At 40.0% G+C, this 20,975-nt stretch overlaps 1 protein-coding gene across 4 annotated transcripts in view; it reads right to left on the reverse strand.

Moving 5' to 3' along the window:
• ANKRD28 (ankyrin repeat domain 28) overlaps positions 1-20,975 on the reverse strand; it is a 194,974-nt gene that overhangs the window by 94,546 nt on the left and 79,453 nt on the right. For all 4 annotated transcript variants that reach the window (XM_089659998.1, XM_089659996.1, XM_089659995.1 and 1 more), the window contains exon 3: positions 3,280-3,358. In XM_089659998.1, the coding sequence (XP_089516124.1) occupies positions 3,280-3,358 (79 nt within the window). The remainder of the gene's footprint in view (positions 1-3,279; positions 3,359-20,975) is intronic.

Raw genomic sequence — 20,975 nt, forward strand, 5'->3', positions numbered from 1 at the left:
TTCTGGTGAATTAAAAGACAGTGAGGATTTGCATAAATTATTTCTTCATAAGAGAGAAGAGATAAATCACTTAAGGACACTAGTTTTTATGGACTGGGATAGGGTTAAATGGCTACACCCCTTGTGCCAGACCAGCAAAGCTTTGCCAGTGTCTATTCACCTGAAGGTAACAGCCTTTAACCCAGGGTCTATGGAATATTGAGCCTGTGTCCTGTACTGTACGGTTTAGAACAATGCCTGGGAAGGCAGGCAGTGACTGCACCTCAGTCATGCTGCCTTTACCGTCCCTGCTATGCCTTGGTTCCAACATTGCTTCAGCCCATGTGGTGAGTTCACAAACCAAGGGTTCAAAACCTCTTACACCCTGCCCACTCCTCTGAAAATACAGTCATGCTAAAAAGGCACCACCGGTCATTCCAAAAAGTAGCCTACTGTGGTAAATGAGACTGATAAAGGCTGCTGTACATGGCTGCCCTGTTAACAGACGACACACAAAATGGTACCTACACATGTACCCTTTAGTGCAAAATGGAAGTTGCACCCTCGCAGTAAGGTGCAGGGACAGGGAAGTTCCAAAATAATGCAAACCCTGTGCTTTCCTAGAGCCATCACCAGAGCATTGAAGTGCCAAGATGAAGACATGGCCACTTTTGAAAAGGACCCAAGCCTGCTATCCTCCTGCTATCCTAACAGTATTTAGTGGATCGGCACCTGATTCACCTCAGTTGCAGCACTAAAGCTCCTTGCAGCTCCCTTCTTCGTGCAGCGTCTGGGTACAGTTCCCAAAGCACTAAGTCTGGAGGCAACGAAACGGAAAGCTCAAATCCTGTGTCACAGTGGCTATGAGTAACTACCGTCTTTTCTTGATGAAAGATCTCTAAACACTAAATGAACTACTCAGAAGTCTATCCTCAGAGAGATACATCTATCACCTAAGGACACCAGCACAAAACTGAGGCTTGCATGGTAAGAGGAGTTGTGTGTTAGCGTTCAAGCTTTGATAGTTTACCATCATCTGAAGGCATATAACTCAACCATTATGAATATGAAGACCTGTGCCCTGTACTGTACGACAAAGACAACTGCTTTTCTCTGAACCACAAACAAGCATGTAACCCTTGCAGTGAGGGAGAAACTTCACTCCAAGGGATGATGTTTTCCCTTAAGTTAGGATTTATTGTCTACACCTTCTCTTTTGTGTCTTTGGGGGGCAGCCATTATTCTCACAAAGGCTGGATGTCAAACATGTGAGCCTTTGTTCATTTGCATTACATGGTAGATTGCGGAGACAGTAGTTTTAAAGTTAAAAAAAGATAAGGTTCTTTGTGATTTTCTTTAAAGAAGAATTTTCACCAGACTTTTTAAACTTTTATTTAACTCTTTGGGAGATAAAGTGCATGTAGCATTTGGCTTTGTTGGGAACAGTTCTGCTGTTGCTAAGCATGGCCAGACAGTTTTCCGCCTGCTGTCCAACAACACTGCTTGGAAGGAGTCAAATTTGTAACAGCGCTGATCTTTGGCAGCAGGAGCCACCCTGGAGACCAGTGCTGTCATTCACAAAAGATTGCACTGCCTGCAGAGCACTCTGTGTATTTGCGGCTGAGTGTAAACATACACAGCCCTGGCAGATGGCTCACACAGTCCTGCAGCAGAGTCACTTTTACTGCACAACCAGCAATGCAGGACTATATCATACACAGAATCAGTCCCGGCAGCGCTCATCAATCATTCATCAACATGAAAGATTACACAGCACTGCGGAGCTACACGATTCATCCCCTGGGACTGTGTATATAGCTGAATGAGAACAATCAGCACTGTTAGGCAGCGTGTATTTTTCCTTCACAATTAAAGGATAGTCAGCTTAGAAATGGCCGGAGGCTTAGTGCTGGCTGTACCTCTGCCTACAGGAACAGCCATAATTTGGACTTATAGCGGAGTGGAGTCCTGCTTTAAGGCCTCCTTCACTCTCCTCTTTGCAAAATGGCACCAGCGCTGGGGACAGAACACTGAAAGAAAGAACGGCCCGGGTGAGCACATCGCTGGATCCTGGAACAAGTGAGTGTCTATTAAAAGTAAACAGTTAATAAACACAAATATGACTGGAGCTCCTCTTTAAGAGTAGGGAGGAGCTACGGCCAGCAGGAGGTGTTTAACCACCAACGGGATCTGAATGGGACCAAGTGTTATGTGCACTTGGTCCACTTCAGGAAGAGATAAAAGTTTAAAAACTGTAATGATAGAAATGATAAGAGCACTGCATTTACGGCAAGATCAATATTTTCTGTTTCTGCTTTAAATGTTATTAGCCAAAAAAAAAAAAAAAAGACTAAAAGCTGCAATGCCTTGCTTTTTGCATTTTCGTTTTAGTGTTTACATTCACATTAAGGAAATCGTTTCTCAGAGAAATCTGCAGGTGCCACTGTCAAATTCTCTTTGAAAATGCTAGATGCCTGGCTTTCACCGGTTTCAAGACACTAAGAACAAGCATGCTGGGAGTCACATTTACTGTGACCTGCATATTTACTGCAGAGATTCAAGGTACTGAATCCACTTGGATTAGCATGGCAGTCATGGAACTGGAATGTCTAAAATTAGGTCAGCGACTGCAGCCTCAGTTCTTCTGTACAGGTTTTACATAACTATTTTTCTAGTTTTGGCTAGAAAAGAACTAAAACCCCTTTCAAGTTTATAATTGCTGCCTGTGTCCTAGATAGATTCATCCTATTTGTACTGGTGACTATCGACCAAGAAAGAGAGAAATGCAACATTTTTTTGGTTGTCACCAGGACAAGAGATGAGCAGAAAACTTTCAATGACAATTGTCTAAGTGGAATACTACTCACTTTGTAGTGATTCACTCACCTTCTGTTGCATCTTTAGCACAAGACGTAAACAGAAAATCTTTTCAATAAAAAAAACAACAAAAATAAATGGACATGGGTTTTAACCCTTCTCTACACTAACCAGATATAAAAAGAAAAGCTTGGGCTACAGACACATTAAAACATATGAACAAATGCAAGTTTCCCTTTTTGACATTAGCCTCAAAGTGTGCATCAATGAGGTCAAACTGCAGCATTTTTTAAATTTTTTTTTTTAAGACAATCATCTCTGCTGACTTGAATCTGATTGGTTCCCCACAGCTTGCTGGTTTTAAAAGCATGCCTTTGACTGCAAGAAACCACCAAAGTGTGAACATGACCTAGAAGATTTACGAAACATATGGATTTAAAAGGAAGCCCTCCAGGTACTACAAAATACATTGATGGAACATACCAGATAAAATGAGAAGCTCTATAATTTCTGCATCTCCCAAGTAGGCAGCTGCATGGAGTGGTGTTCTCTTTTCATTATCCTGCAACAACAAGGAAAATGCTATGAGAATTCAAGCTGTTCTGAAAATAAAGTGGAACACAATATAAGTTTGCATGGCTTATAAGACTTAAAACAAAACACAAGGTAAACATAAAAAAAAAAGTATAATTTCAGGCACCAGAATGTTATATATAGTTACCTTGGCCCAGCTTGGACCAATGTATCCACGTACATGATAAACCTGGCTGATTCCCCTGACAGCTGAAAAATCACTGTATTCACTGCTGAAACTGAAAACCACAGCTATTTTAGCAATTTCTACTTGCTTCCAGGTCCTGTGCTGAGTGACTGGCCTGATGCATTGTGAATACAGCAGCTCAGCAAATGTGCCAGAGAACGCATTCATTCAGAAAAGGCAAAGCAAAGTTTTTCTGCTTGGATAAGGTGGAGAGAGTGTGATGCCAGTGCACTGCCTCTCCACCTCATCCATTTGGAAAATGCAAAAGAATTCCCTTGGCACAAAACTTTGAAGCAAGTGGAGATCAGAGTATCAGTGTCTACTTCAGTGATTTCCGGTGGCATTGGCCAAGCTGGACCAATGTTACTATGAATAACATGACAATGCCTGGAATTATTAAAAAAAAAATAAAGGCAAAATTCTATCATGACCTTAAGCTATATAAAAAACGTAGTTCCCAGGCTGACATTTGTTAGTTTGAATGATTATTATTATACAGTATTTATAAAGCGCCAATGGTTCGCTCAGCGCTGTACATTACAAAGGGGGACAGAACATGTGACAGAATACCAATACAATGGTAAACATGAGGGGATCGAGGGCAAATAGACTTATCTTTACTGTGAAGTGTACTTCTAAAAACTGCAAACTGAGAACCCACCATATGAGAGCTTACAGATGGGAATCCATATGCCATTTGATCATCTAAGCAATATTTGACCATCCATTATGAGGGTCAACACCTTTTAGTGAGTGGGAAATTTTTGACATTACTCACAAGTGGTGGAGAAGATCTCTTTGGACCAAAGTGGCACCCTCCTATAGGACTCTCATTCACATCCTTAGACTATTATGCTCTCTTATATAGGACTTTTATGTTAAATGGTGTTGGGATAACAATTAATACACATTTATGTAACATATTTTAGTTAGGTTTATGGTGATATATTGAGCAGGCGCTTGTCTATTTATAGTTTTGGGATTCAGAGTGTGTTTTCACTCAATAGGGGCAGCTGCCATCCCTGCCTTTTGGCAGAATATATAGTTTTTTTTTTCACAGTACAGTCATTCACACAAGGTATCACAGGCGCCACGATATAGTTTGTTGATTGAGATCTATACTGTTGAACTAGCAATATTCTCTGAAGCAAGTTAGCTCCAATTTTACACCATTTCAACAGAAGTGCAAGTGTACTTATTCACTCAAGGCTCCCATGATGTGAAGTGAATTATAGTGCACAGCAAAAAAAAAAAAAAAACTTCACGCGTGTATACAATACTTATTAATGTATGCATTTTCAAAGGCTTTTGACATGTTTTAAACACATTGCTACAATAATGTTTCCATGTGTTACACAAAGTGGTGGAGTGACATTCAAAACCATAGATGCTTGATGATGTAGTTGTGCACAAAGCCCACAAAAGCCCATTAAACATATGGTTTTGTGCGTTTATCTTTGAGAAAAAGCATTAAAGCAAGAATACTACATATTCTGTATTTTTTTTTTTTATAGTGACCCTTGGTGCTCCAGCAACAGTGTGTTCTGGGTTCTGCAATTGTTTTTTTCTGCCTATGCCAGTCAAATAAACTTCTTTATAGTTTGCTAAAGGGAATAGTGACATGCTCATGTCATGATGAGGCCTCATGTACAATGCTGCTCCTAAACGGGAGTTTAGGCTTTTTGGCGTTTTTTGCCAAAGCCTCTGAACTCAACTCAAAAGCCTGTGTGCTCATGCACATACAGGCTTTTATCAGAGTTTAGCAGCAGCATTTAGGGGTAGTTAAATGTCCCTCTCCTGAATGCATAAGATTCGCATTCAGGAAAAGAACATTTGGCCAAAAAAACACAGCAAACACTTGTAAACGCGCAGAAACGCTAGCCGTGTTTAGTGCTTGGGTGTTTATTCATGTCAATAGAAATTACTCTGGACAACCAAAATGTATAAACGTCCAAGCAGCAAACGTGGCTAAACAAAGGTAAATGAGGTAGAGAGTTTACACAAATTTTTGCAGCGTTTAGCATTTTCCAGCTACCAGGAAATTTTACTTAATGTAAATGAAGCCTGATGAGAATTGAAAGCTCCACCCTCTCCGTTCAAACAGCGTGCTTCATTCATAGATGTGCTGTAGAACTAGCTTCTAGGAATGGTGGAGCTGGGAGGAAAGGGTAGGCATATTCAGGAACTCTTGATCAGTGCTTATTAAAGCTCCCACAGCTTTTAACCCCTGCCACATCAGAAACTTATAGCAGTGGTGGGCATCAATGAAGGAGAGTTTCAAGAAAACCAGGAGCAAGAAACACAATGGACATAACAAGTCATGTCGCTTGAATGGGGTTTTTTTTATTTTGACGACACTTAGGCTTTACATTTTAGAGATCTAGTAGGTAACATGCATCACATGAATGATCCTTTAAATCTTCTCATACTATTCAGATCTACAGAGATGAGTAATCAATGAAAGTTTCCTTGGAATGAGTATACTGCTTCATTGCCCAACTCTTCAGTCAAATAGAGAACCGTACTATTAAAAAATTGTGTATGCTAATAGAAAACCACAGAAAACATCAACATCAAAAGATAAAAAGCAAGAAGAATCCAATATGCTGTACCTTTACCATTATGATGTTTGTCATTATTAATATACAGGATTTATATAGCACCAACAGTTTGCTCAGAGCTTTACAATATCAAGGGAGAAAATACAGCAACAATACAGTTCAATACAAGAGTGTTAGGAGGGCCCTGCTCCTTGGAGCTTACAATCTAGGAGGGAGGGGATCATGGAGCTAAATACAAACGTTTGCAAAAACGACAGACCTCAGCATCTAAATTTAGCTGTTTTTTATTACTATAGTTACTGTGAATCTAAACATCTGTTACTAATGGGAACCAGATCCATATCTTAGCATATTCTAAACCAACGTTTACCTATTTTGTTCCATGAGTAAATCCAGCCAGTAAATGGAGTTTGCAATCACTGCACGAGTGCTGAACATGCAGCATTAGTGCTGTGTGACTAAATGCTTAGTCTGCAAACTGAATAGATGAGGGACAAGTATCAATAATGGAGGAGTACGTCCAACAACATCCACTCACTATTTAAGGGCACAGAAAAAACAGCTCAAGCTAGCAGCACAGCATATTTCCTGCTCTGAAGAACATACAACAGCTAACATAAGGCAAGAGTCATTGTACAGATGCAGAGAGTATACAGATATCTCCAGACTGAGAAGTTCTCTCCCCCTCCTATCCCCCAACATGCATGATCCATAACAAGGACATGCACACAAGGAGCTATCAATACTACAGAATTCTCTCTTCATCTGTGTACACAGTTAGGATGGAACTTAAGTAGCAGATTGAGTTCATGGTTCAATATAAACTGAATAAATACACAAGAACAGGAGATAAACTTCAGAAAATCCACCAAAGTCCCAGTTATGAGATTCTTAAATGCTTAAATAGTATCAAAGACTAAGTTTTTTTTCTTCTTTAAATCAGGACAAGGGACAGTATTTAAATTTAACAAAGGTGTCCCTTATGCTGGTAGTTGAAATCTTCCATACTTTAATACCCCCCCCCCCCCATTCCCGACTACCTCACAATGGTAATCTTCCAGTGCTGCGGGTGGTAATATAGCAGTCATCAAGAGTACCAACTATGCCCACCTTTTCTGCCCCCCCCCCCTCCTCCATGCATAGAAGCTGTACTATAGTTCCTACCAATGGAGAGGGCTCTATGGAAGACGAGCAGATGAATAAAAAGGTCCTCCCCCTTCATTCATAGAGCCGGGAATGGTGCCCAATATTAGCAAGTAAGCGTTTTGTGAAAAGGGTTTGAAATGCTTTGCATGAAATGCCGCTCAGACTGACCCAGTGCTAACAAGATGTGTGGCCTCAGCCAGTGCTGCTCCAGCCATCCCTCTTACACGTTTCGCCCTGCCCACCAGGGCTTGGTCACAGAGGCGGGGCAAAATGCATCAGAGGGCATTGCTGGAGCAGAACTGGCTGAGGCTACACATCTTCTTAGACCTGGGCTGGTTTGAGTGGTGTTTCATGTAAAACGGTTACGTGAACCTCACGCTTGTTCCCATCTTCTGAGCACCAGCAGGGAGATATTCCAGCCTCAGCTTAAAGCGGCACTTCAAGTTTCTTCATGATCACAATGGTTTGAACCAGTCAAATCAATCTACAAATTATTATTAAATATGTCAAAGAAACCGTGGAGCTGCTCAGAGCACATTTACTACCAAAAATGTAAGAATTGTAATTTGTTTAAAAAAAAGGCAAAAACACTGATTTGGCATTTTTATAAATAATAAACAGGTCCCTAAAAGCAATACCACATATAACATGGGTTACAAGTTTTCAAGTATTAGAAGCAAGATCTAATGTACCCCACAAAACAATTTTTTTTTTTACTGTTGTCACAAGCGTTTAAAATAAATAAAATGAACCACTTCCTGCCTGGCCAATTTAAAATAAAGGCTGGGCGGGACTTTATTCATACCGGGAGGATATCATATGATGTCCTCTCTGAATGCACCTTGGGCACGGTGGTGCGGCCATGCTGCAGGCATGATCTGTCACCTGTGTCCACCAATCACAGCAGATCACATGACAATTGTAAACAATTAATGGCTTCGATTCATGCCATTCATTGTGTACAATTGTGTTTCTAGCTGTGACTGATCACATGGTACAGACAAGGCAAATCACAGCCTATCTGTACCATGACCTGCGCCCAATCACAGCTAATCTCAACAATACACACTGAATGAATCAATTTTTGTAAAAATGGTTGCTTATACCAGTGATTTTCACTGGTATAAGCAATCCAAAAAAAAAAAAAAATCCTGATCACTTCCCCAGAGTAGTACAATGTTAATGTTACCAAAAAAAAGTAACAAAACTTTTTTTTTTTTTTTTTTTTTTAACATACTGTCACAAGTCTGTCTCTGATCACCGCCACAACATTTATATTGTGATACTCACCGACCGCGCATTTCAAATGCGCATGTGTACAATTCCAGATGATCGGTCAGATATGTAGATCAGTAAGGCACATTGGTCATCCCCTTCATGTAACGGCATCAGCCTTGGGTGCAGCGATATACCTCCAGGTCCAGAGAGCCCTCTTGACTAGAGCTGTTTCTCAGGCAGAGACCCGTTGGGTCTATGAATTACGTACCCTTTACCCTCATGGACACAATGTTGAGGTGGATATAAACTGCTTTATTGCTAATAGTTAAGATTAAGATATATTCCCCATTGTGTTCAACCACGTACCTTGATATATAGTTGAAGTTGTTTATGTACATTTTCGCATTACTTTTTTATTTCCATTTTTATTCATTTTACATTTTAAAATAATATTCTTATATCTTCATATATTTTCGTTTCTTCTGTAATTCGAGGATATGAAATATATGGATGTGCACCAATTGTCCATAGAGTACTGGTTTCTGTACTGTTATAATATGTAACATCTGGATGTGGAACACCTTTAGTTACTGGTTATGGTTTATGATCCATGACAATAGGTGACTCATGATAAGGAGTTATGTTAACAGGAGATGCCACCTGTTTTTATGTCTGAGTGCATTTTAATATGTGTGCGTTTTTAATATGTGTACTTATGTGCATTTTGAAACTTTTTTACATGGAGTTTTTTCGCATAACCAATGTTTTTAAACATAAGTTTTTTTAAAAATTATTCTCTTTAGTATCCACTATAGCACCTATGCCATGGATATAATAGTTAAGAAGTTCATACAATATAATTTTTCTGGACGATCATAAGGGGGCCAAATAGCCCCTGGGGTTTTTTTTGTCAGTATTGGCCCCATATATGTTGATATCTCCTCTCCCTTAATAATGGCTCATATTCCCAGACATTTACCCTGGGGGGAGGTTAGATTGGACAATTATCACCCTATCCGATCAATTACCATCCTGTTATCAGTCCCGGGTAATCGGCACTAGCTTTATGTGCCCCGTTTTACATCTCTCTAGCAGTGGCTGTCACTTCACACAGCTTACTGCTCAAAATCCATGGCAAAATGGCGGCTATCGGGTGGCGCATGCGCGGTTCATTTTCGCGCATCGATAATCCTCGGCAAAATGGCGGCCATTCGCGCATGCGCAGTCCCTTGTTTCTGAACGATAGAGCGGGATTTGTGCGCATGCGCAAACCGCAATTTAAATAGGAAGTCTTACCTGTCACACTGCTAGTGGCGTCCACCCTCTGATGAAGTGCCCTAGCACGAAAGGCCTCAGGAGGAGCCAGTAGCGAGTGTGACTTCCTGACCACTGGGACCACGAGGAGGTCCGGTGGTCTTCCACCTTTTCCCGGGTTAGTACATGTATTATTCATTTCTCACCTACCAGTCTGTCTGATCACTGACGGTATTTGTTATATGCATGTGACCCTGGCTAGCATTTTAATGACCCAATAAAAGTTTTTTGAACATACTACACTATTGGCATTCCCTTTCTTGACCCTCTTGTTGGAGGGTTCCAGATTTGCAGCAACCAATTCTTGGGGTACCTATAACCAGGAGAGGGATCTCTATCTACCTTATCACTTGGGGCAAGAGGGCTCTCTGGACCTGGAGGTATATCGCTGCACCCAAGGCTGATGCCGTTACTTGAAGGGGATGACCAATGTGCCTTACTGATCTACATATCTGACCGATCATCTGGAATTGTACACATGCGCATTTGAAATGCGCGGTCGGTGAGTGCGCATTTCTTCTATTTGATTCCAGCCATCTAGATGATGAGGAAACCTTCACATGTTTTTTGTTCATGATCACTTTTATTGTGTTAAGGACTATATGAACTTTTATTCACATATATTTTATATTAGTATCATAGCGCTGCACTATATATACATTATTCTTGTTACAAGGTCCAGTGATTCCTTAGAGTGTTTCAACGGCTGATTTTAGAGCGCTCGCTTCATCTTTATCCCATAGTATATTGTGATACTGTACTGGTGACAGTGTGTTCGAAAAAATATTTAAAAAAAAAAACAATTATTAAAAAATTGGATGACAAAATTACAACTTCAAAAAACTTGCCGTGCTTCGTACTAAATACATAGAACTGTGTACTTTCTAAAATGGCATGATTTGCAGGATATTTGTACTGTCCTGACATTTGTGATCCTCAAAAAATGAGATCCATCAGTATTTTCAGATATATAACATAGTTTGTGGAGTTTCCTACAGCCTAAATAAACATTGATTTGGGTGATTAGGTATTCTTACATTTCTTTGGCGAAAAATGTATGAATATTTATCTGCAACATTTTAAAACAAAGAAAGATCTTTTTTTTTTTAATTTTCATTCTTTTTTAGCAAAAAACAAAAAAAACAACCCATTGGTGATTAAATATCACCAAAAGAAAGCTCTATTTGTGTGAAAAAAATAATTAAACATTCATATGGGTACAGTGTTGCATGACCGTGCAATTGTCAAAGTGCGACAGCACTGAAAGCTGAAAATTGGCCTGGGCAGGAAGGGGATGAAAGTGCCTGGTATTTAAGTGGTTAAGTATGAAGACTTCTGTGTTTAGAGAAGTCCATCTTTCCAACCATTTTTGAGATTCACCCATATTTAGGGTGCAAGACAAAACATGGTCAGTATCCACAGCCCTCCAGGATATTGGTGTAAACTGAACTATAAAAGGACAAAAGCCAAATTGCCATGCCTATGTATTGTGAAAAGCTGTTTATGCAACCTAAAGCACATGGTTTGAATGGACCCTTAAAGTGTTACTAAACCCAGGACCCTGCATTCACTATATCTGGTCTCCCACATTACAAAGGCAATTATTTTAGTAAATATAAACTGCTAAATATCTCTTCTCATCAGCAGTATAGAGCAGTCTTGTGACTTCTATCAGTCTCCTCTGAGTGTTCTATGAAGCTGCATGACCCCTGACCCTCTGTCTGAACAGTGCTGACTGGCCCTGTGCTGATCACATGCACCCCCCTCCCCCACCCAAAAAAACCCCCCCAAAAAAACCCTCTCCGGCAATACACACCAAACTGAGCATGCACAGAGTGCCTCCTAGGGCTCTGTACTATCAGCAGATGGTTTGGGGATTGTGCAAGAAGGGGGTGTTTGGAAAAAGCAGGGTCTTTTTACACAATGCAGATGATTAACCCATTAGGTTCCATAGTGAGTATAACAAGCATGCTTTACTTAAAATACAGATTGATTTTACTGTTGTGTGTTTAGTAACCCTAAAGTACAACTTTTTCAGCTAGCACAAATACCAAGGACGGCAAACTAAAATATTCACAACAGTGTTTAATTATACCTGAGAGCTATACAATAAACACAGACCTGTCAAACACTTCAATTATTCTAAACAAACACAACGGGAGAGGTATAAAAATTGGACATTTTGCCAAATACAATGGTCCAAGTAGGAAAGTTATTCTATAAAAGTTGAACTGCAATTCACTTTCAAATGCATTGAAAATTATGCAAAAGTAAAAACAAAATGATTAAAAGGTTTCCTATCATGGGAAGTACAGGATTTTTGCAATCATTCAGCCTTACTTACCCAGGGTAAATGTGCAGCCCTACTGCTCCTTCCCTCAGCGTTTCTTTTTCTAAACCCTTTTCCTTTAAAAGGATAAGTTCACTATTTAACAAAAAATATTAAATGCACATTAGCATGTACATAAAGCATTGTACCAGCAATCAGCAGATCACTGGTGCCATGAAGCATCTCGTGTACATCTACAGGAAGAGTCAATGAACTACCACGGCACTCCATATTGCCGTGGTAGTTTGAGAACTACAAGCCGCCATCCGCAAAGGATGTCGGAACATGTAGTGTTCTCATTCACAGAATATTGTGAATGAGTGACAAGGCTGGGCAGGCGGTCCATTCATAACCTGTCCTTTAAATGGAATGTGTAGTGTTTTTGTTTATGTATTCACTATAATATTGAAGGAGAAAAAAAAAAAATATCTTTTCAACCTGTTCAATCTAAATTTTTTGCACAGTATAGAGTTTTTCTTCTTTTTAATCTTCTAAAGTCCCACCCCAGTTGGCTTGCGCAGAAAGCCAAATGTTCATTTAACACAAAAGGGAAAATTATGGAAAAAGGATACAAAATACTGCGCCTATATAAATATCCAAATTTACCTGTAAAAAGGTGAGTGTTGCACTGGTTTATTAATTTTCAATAAGGTCAGAATGAAGAATGGTAATGAAACAAAAATATTTTTTTTTATTATCGGCTATAAAACATATCCAATAAAAACATTTTACAATTACATTTTCATAAATTTAGACCAAAATGTATTCTGCTACATATTTTAGTAAAAGAAAAAAGTGTTTAATTAGTTTGCACAAAAGTTACTGTGATATTGCGGCGGACATGGTTACAGACACTTTATGGGAACCAGTGACACTAATACAGTGATCAGTGCTAAAAATATGAACGGACACTGTACTAATGACACTGGTTGGGAAGAGGTCAACATGTAAGGTGATCAAAGGGTTAAGAGCGTGCCTAGCTATGTGCTTGGTGTACACTAGGTGGTGCTTTTACTATGGGAAGTGATGACTAGTGTTCTCAGCTCTACAGAGAAACTATTCATGACTTTCCACTGTCACAAAAGTGCTATGGCTATAGCCATAGCTCTGTTCTTGCTTCTTGACCGACGATCTGCAGGTGCTGATGAGCAACTGCTCGCCGGAGCTTGCAGATCGGTTTATTCTGTGACAGTTTACAGCTGAAGATCTCCTCCAGCAGCACGTACCCCGTGTGGAGTAAGGGCAAAATGTCGTTTTTACGTGATTTCGCACAGGAATGCTGCCCTGTGGCAGTAAAACTTCTATGGGGCAGGTGGAAAGTGGTTAAAAGAAGTTAGTTTTTTTTTTCTCAGCTCTAAAGGCTGAGAAATGAGTGATCAAACAGCTGGGACTGTCAGTGGCTGTGGAGGGGGCAGGAGAGGCTGGCTCAAGCTCTCAACGACTTGCTGAGAGGCTGAGCCAGGTGCCGGTACAGGCTCCTGAGTGGATCCCAACCATATTGTCGCGGTCTTTCCCCAGTCGGGACCAGCTCTGACATCAGCCAACAACGAGCTTAAGCCCACTTGTCAGCTGAAAATGGGTCACAGGTGTGCAGAAGAAACTGCACTCCTAAGATCCACAGGAGAACAGCAGCCAAATGATCTTTGGCTATACTTCTCATAGAAGAAAAGAGGATTTGCACGGTTATTGCTGAAAGTGTAGTTGATATCCACACGGATCCAGTGCTCATATAAATATTGGGTTTTTAGTTTCAAAGAGTGATTTCCCTGTCCCTAACAAACAATATTGTCTTCCCTTTTAATAAGCAAAAACTGTAAACTTTAGAGTCATTAAAAAAAAGGGGGGGGGAAAAAAAAAAAAAAGTACAAGCCTTGGCCTGCTCCTTGTCTTCATCCAATCAGGGCCAAAATCCTCGGATTTGATTGCTGTGCCCACATATTGAGCCATATTAAACTTGCAGGGACACATTCCGAGACACTTGGAACACACTTACCCTAATACTTTCAATCCTAAAGTTAACTAAGGAGGATTTAAAAGGCTTAATTAAAATCCAGTTGCACTTAACTCCTGTGAGGAAATGAGAACAGGCCCACAATCTCACACCATTCTGCTTTTGTTTCCATTTCACAGAAACATCAAATTACATCTTGAGCCAAATAAAGGAGATAAAATGTGGTGTGTCCTATAGACCAAAAGAAAAAAAAAACCCTACAGTATATGTGTAAATTATAAGGGAACATATATATATATATATATATATATATATATATATATATATATATATATATATATATTACATATACACACACACACATATACACACACACATATACACAGACACACACAGTTAGGTCCATATATATATTTGGACACAGGCACAATTGTGGATTTTTACAGGTATTTACCAAAACATATTCAAGCTATAGTTCTATAATGGATACGGGCTGAAAGTGCACACACTCAGGTTTAATTTAAGGGTATGTACATCCAAATTGGATGAAGGGTTTAGGAATTACAGCTCTTCAGATTAGCCATCCCCCTTTTTTTCAAGGAACCAAAAGTAATTGGACAATTGAATCAAAAGCTGTTTCATGGCCCGGTGTGGGCTACTCCATTATTTCTTCATCAATTAAGCAGGTAAAAGGTCTGGAGTGGATTCTAAGTGTGGTATTTGCATTTGGAATCTATTGCTGTGAACCTACATTATACATTCAAAGGAACTGTCCATGCAAGTGAAACAGACCATTGTAAGGATTCAAAAACAAAACAAATCCATCAGAGAGATAGGAACAACATTAGGAGTGACCAAATCAACAGTTTGGTATATTCCGAGGAAAGAAGAATGCACTGGTGAGCTCAGCAACACAAAAAGGCATGGACGTCCATGGAAGACAACAGTGGTGGATGATCCCAGGATCCTCTCCATGGGAAAGAAGAACCCATTCACAACATCCAGACAAGTGAAGGACACTCCCCAGGAGGTGGGCGTATCATTGTCAAAGTCTACAATCAAGAGAAGACTTCACGAGAGCAAATACAGAGGATTCACCACAAGGTGCAAACCATTCATAAGCCTGAAGAACAGAAAAGCCAGATTAGACTTTGCAAAAGAACATCTAAAAAAGCCAAACCAGTTCCGGAAAAGCATTCTATGGATGGATGAAACTAAGATTAATCTGTACCAGAATGATGAGAAGAAGAGTGCAGAGAAGGCTTGGAACATCTCATGATCCAAAGCACACAACTTCATCTGCAAAACATTGTGGAGGCAGTGTGATGACATTGCTTCAAGGGGTCATTGGTGTTTACTGATGATGTGACAGAAGCAGCCAGATGAATTCTGCAGTGTTTAGAGATATACTGTCAGCCCAGAATCAGCCAAATGCAGCAAAGTTGATTGGACAGTACTTCACTGTACAGATGGACAATGATCCAAAACACACTGCAAAAGCTTTTGAAGGAAAAGAAGCAGAATATTCTGCAATGGCCGAGTCAATCACCTGATCTCAACCAATTGAGCATGTATTTCACTTGCTGAAGGCAACATTAAAGGCAGAAAGACCCACAAAAAACTGAAGATAGCTGTAGTTAGAGCCTGGCAAAGCATCAGAAAGCAGGATACCAAGTCTTTGGTAATGTCCATGGGTTCCAGACTTCAGGCAGTCATTGCCAATAAAGGATTCTCAACCAAATATTAAAAATGAACATTTTATTTATGATTATATTAATTTGTCCAATTACATTTGAGCCCCTGAAAATGGAGGGACTGTGTATAAAAATGGCTGCAGTTCCTAAAATGTGTACTTGATATTTATGTTCAACCCCTTGAATTAAAGCTGAAAGTCTGAATTTCAAATTAATTTGGATTGTTTTGTTTTGTTTTAATTTATTCTGGTGGCATACAGAGCCAAAAAGTATGAAAATTGTACTGGTGTCCAAGTGTGTGTGTGTGTATATATATATATATATATATATATATATATATATATATATATATACACACATACACACACATATATAAATACACACACACACACACACTATATTGCCAAAAGTATTGGGACACCCATCCAAATCATTGGATGCAGGTGTTCCAATCGCCTCCATGGCCACAGGTATATAAAATGAAGCACCTAGGCATGCAGACCGCTTCTACAAACATTTGTAGAAGAATGGGGCGCTCTTAGGAGCTCAGTGAATTCAAGTGTGGTCTGGGATTCTGATGTAAAGGTCAGTCCAAAGACCGTTTGCAACTCAACATTCTGGCAGTTTGGGACAAAGTCTAGAGTGAGAGTAGGTGTATGCAACTGCCTGGAAAGAAGCAACAATAAGGCCCACAATCATGATGCAGCCACATTTTTTTACACTGTCCCTTTAATATTATATATAAATCACTTTTATTTCTATTACAAGCAATGTAAACATACCTTGTGATAGCAATAAGCAGGTCCTCTTCACTGAGAAATCTGGGGTTGGATCCGACTCTTTCCCAACAAAGGGACAAAAACCCAAAACAGAAGGGGACAAAATACTTGTTTCACGGTTTCATGTAACAGAATATTGGACATGTTCTGGTCTCTGCTATGGTGAGCCAGCAGAACAGTTGGCTTCAGTGCCAAGCTCTCGGGTGGGATGGGAGAGGTGCGACCCCTGTAACAGCAATCCAGCGGCTAATTAGCCATTGGGATTGTTTTCACTTGAAAGTGAATTGCCCACTGAAAAAAACATTATTGGGATGATGCCTATAGCGGAGACATCTTCCTGGTATAACCGCTAAGACCAGATGATGTAGGTTACCTGGTCTTAAAGCAGTTAAAAGATCCAGGAATATTGACATTCATAACGGAGGTGTGACCAATTGGTTATTGTATATGGGTGGATCCCAACATTGTGGCGATTCCTACAAAGACTAGACTGGAATGACGTCAGTAGGCTAAAGCCTGGGAATCTTGGTCATAGCAGTGCAGAAATAAGTGCACTCTTGTGACCTAGAAGAGAAGGGAGGCCATATTTAAAGGGATTCTAAAAAGGCATTTTTTTTTCTTTTCAAAAATAACAAACATGTCTATACATACAGTGGGGATTGAAAGTTTGGGCACCCCAGCTAAAAATTTGTATTAATGTGCATAAAGAAGCCAAGGAAAGATGGAAAAATCTCCAAAAGCATCAAATTACAGATTAGACATTCTTATAATATGTCAACAAAAGTTAGATTTTATTTCCATCATTTACACTTTCAAAATTACAGAAAACAAAAAAATGGCGTCTGCAAAAGTTTGGGCACCCTGCAGAATTTATAGCATGCACTGCCCCCTTTGCAAAGCTGAGACCTGCCAGTGTCATGGATTGTTCTCAATCATCATCTGGGAAGACCAGGTGATGTCAATCTCAAAGGTTTTAAATGCCCAGACTCATCTGACCTTGCCCCAACAATCAGCACCATGGGTTCTTCTAAGCAGTTGTCTAGAAAACTGAAACTGAAAATAGTTGACGCTCACAAAGCTGGAGAAGGCTATAAGAAGATAGCAAAGCGTTTTCAGATGTCAATATCCTCTGTTCGGAATGTAATTAAGAAATGGCAGTCATCAGGAACAGTGGAAGTTAAAGCAAGATCTGGAAGACCAAGAAAAATATCAGACAAAACAGCTCGCAGGATTGTGAGAAAAAATTCAAAACCCACGTTTGACTGCACGATCCCTCCAGAAAGATCTGGCAGACACTGGAGTTGTGGTACACTATTCCACTATAAAGAGATACTTGTACAAATATGGTCTTCATGGAAGAGTCATCAGAAGAAAACCTCTTCTACATCCTCACCACAAAAATCATCGTTTGAACTTTGCAAATGAACATATCGACAAGCCTGATGCATTTTGGAAACAAGTTCTGTGGACCGATGAGGTTAAAATTGAACTTTTTGGTACGTTTGGAGAAGGGGCACAGAATTTAATGAAAAGAACCTCTGTCCAACTGTTAAGCATGGGGTTGGATCAATCATGCTTTGGGGTCGTGTTGTAGCCAGTGGCACAGGGAACATCTCACGAGTAGAAGGAAAAATGGATACAATAAAATTTCAGCAAATTTTGGATGGTAACTTGATGCAATCTGTGCAAAAAGCTGAAGTTAAAGAGAGGATGGCTTCTACAAATGGATAATGATCCTAAACACACTTCGAAATCCACGGGGGATTACATCAAGAGGAGTAAACTGAAGGTTTTGCCATGGCCTTCACAATCTCCTGACCTCAACATAATTGAAAATCTATGGATAGACCTTAAAAGAGCAGTGCGTGACAGACAGCCCAGAAATCTCAAAGAACTGGAAGACTTTTGTAAGGAAGAATGGGCAAAGATACCTCAAACAAGAATTGAAAGACTCTTGGCTGGCTACAAAAAGCGTTTACAAGCTGTGATACTTGCCAAAGGGGGCAGTACAAGATATTAACTCTGCAGGGTGCCCAAACGTTTGCAGATGCCTTTTTTTTTATTTCTGGTATTTTGAAAGTGTAAATGATGGAAATAAAATCTAACTTTTGTTGACATATTATAAGAATGTCTAATCTGTAATTTGATGCTTTTGGAGATTTTTCCATCTTTCCTTGGCTTCTTTATGCACATTAATACAAATTTTTAGCTGGGGTGCCCAAACTTTCGATCCCCACTGTACCTGCACAGAGCAGCCGGGATCCTCCCCTTCTCCGGTCCCCTGCAGGATCTCCTGGCTCCTCCCTCCTGTTGGGTGCCCCCACAGCATGCAGCTTGCTATGGGGGCACCTGCTGCTCTGTGTGTCCATTCACACACTGAGCTGCGGCTCATACCAATCCTCTCTTTCTCATTGGCTCACTTGCTGTGATTGAGAGCAGCGGGAGCCAATGAGAAGAGGGAGTGTCGGCTATCCAGAGAGCACATCACTGTTTCGAGAGGGGGTTTAGGTGATTAGAGTGGGATGAAGGGGATGCTGCACGCAGGTTTTTTACTTTCATGTATTCTAAAAAAACCTTCAGCCTTTACAACCACTTTAAACTGCAGTGTTCATGTGCTAACAAGGTGCATGCTGCAAGGAGGAGGGAGAAAAGTGACAGTGCAGTGTGCTGCTTTTCCTTCACTGAAGAGTCACGGGTTGGTGAGGAAAAACAAAACTTAGTTGCATTCCTTAAAGAGACCTTTTTGTCAAGCCACTGATTTAATCAGCAATCTTCACACAAGATTATATGTGCATTCAATATATTTCAGGCACGTTATTTACTTGTAACGGCCTCACTTGTGTAGATGTTCAAAAGCTCTTTGACTGCTACTACTTGCTGCCATTTTGGATGTGATGTGGCAGCCCAAACAAATTTACAGCTGTCACTCAAGTGACACTTTCCTTTGCTCCTCCCCCAGCAGCTACTTAAAAGGTTATGTACAAACTAGTGAAGCTGATTTCTCTACAAAAGAATCCATCAGCTTCAGCCCTGATTCACAATGATGCGGTGCGGAATTCGCACCAGTTTCTGTGTAACTTCTGCACCACATCATAAATTGCACCCTATTCATGCAAACCGCTGCGGGTGTGTATTTTAAGTTAACACCTCGAAATCTGTTCACAAAACACAATGCGATATGCAGAATCAGATCACATGGGTGTGAAGCTATACAAAAATATACGCCTCTAATTGCACCACACAGAAATCACATGTGATTTGCGTAGAAGTGCGGTTCACTGTGAACCAGGGCTCAGACACTAGGGAAAAAAAAAACCAGAAAGACCTACAGAGTAAGGTGGAGGCACCCCTGGTAGGCATTTATAATGCTCACATGTGGAAGGAGGGAAGTTCCCCCAAGATAAGAGACATGAATAGGGATGAGAGCCAACTTCTTGTGGAAACTATTCAGAATAAAGTGCAGCAGCATGAAACTAAAAGAACAGTTCATCAAAATCACGTGTGTAGTAAAATCAGACTAGATTTCCAGGTGACAACTGCAATGCACGAGAACAGCTCTATTATACTGTATGTACCAACCTTAAATGTGCCTTTTTCTCAGAGATTTTTTTTTATTCAATACATTTTAATTGAGTTTCAAAAATAAAAAAAAGGTACAAAAATGAGCAAGTCTGATAGTGTGTACATTTGGCATATTCATAGTGACATCAATGTACAGTGAGACATACTAGCATACTTGCAGTGTGTGATGCAATATGGATCACATATGCAGTATATTCAATATTCAGAGAATTTTAACTTTTAGCAACATAATTCACTCTGAACAGTGTTAGCAAACTTTCACATTTAGCTACATATGATTCATTTTCAACCATTATACTAAGTCTACCCACAATCCAGCAGTGCCTTCATCTGCCTACTCCTCCTGTCAGCCTCCTGTGAAAATATTTCTTTTAACAATAATTCTTGCAGTTTAACATTTTTACAGGGAAAAATGAGTCAGTTTCAAGGTGACTCCATAGTCTGTCACTGGCTTTCCTTCGGAGTACTCATTTTCCATCTGCTGTTCCCTCTGGGCACATCCACCCAATGTCCAAAGAAATACATAGGCCTGAAAGGTCAAGTCAGGACTAAACTAGCAAAATATAAAATTGCCACCACTATAAAAATGAGAGCTGCAGTCCTTTTAAATATGCAACAACTCTTAAAGTGGTAGAAAACTCTCCATTCTAACTCTTCTCCATTTAAATCACTCCTAAAGAATTTACACAGTGTTGTGGTTATATATTCTGCCTAACCCTCGCCGGTTTTTTAGAAATCCAGTGATGTTCACTCTAAATGTTGTCACCGGCGCATGCGCATAATTGCTGTGATTCATGGCATGCTCTGTGTGCGTCAGTCAAATTTGGAAGATGAGAGTCAAGTCC

This window comes from Staurois parvus, unplaced genomic scaffold (genome assembly GCF_062004578.1).
Source record: "Staurois parvus isolate SC_StPar_1 unplaced genomic scaffold, SC_StPar_1.0 ptg001194l, whole genome shotgun sequence".
Taxonomy (NCBI): Eukaryota; Metazoa; Chordata; class Amphibia; order Anura; family Ranidae; genus Staurois; species Staurois parvus.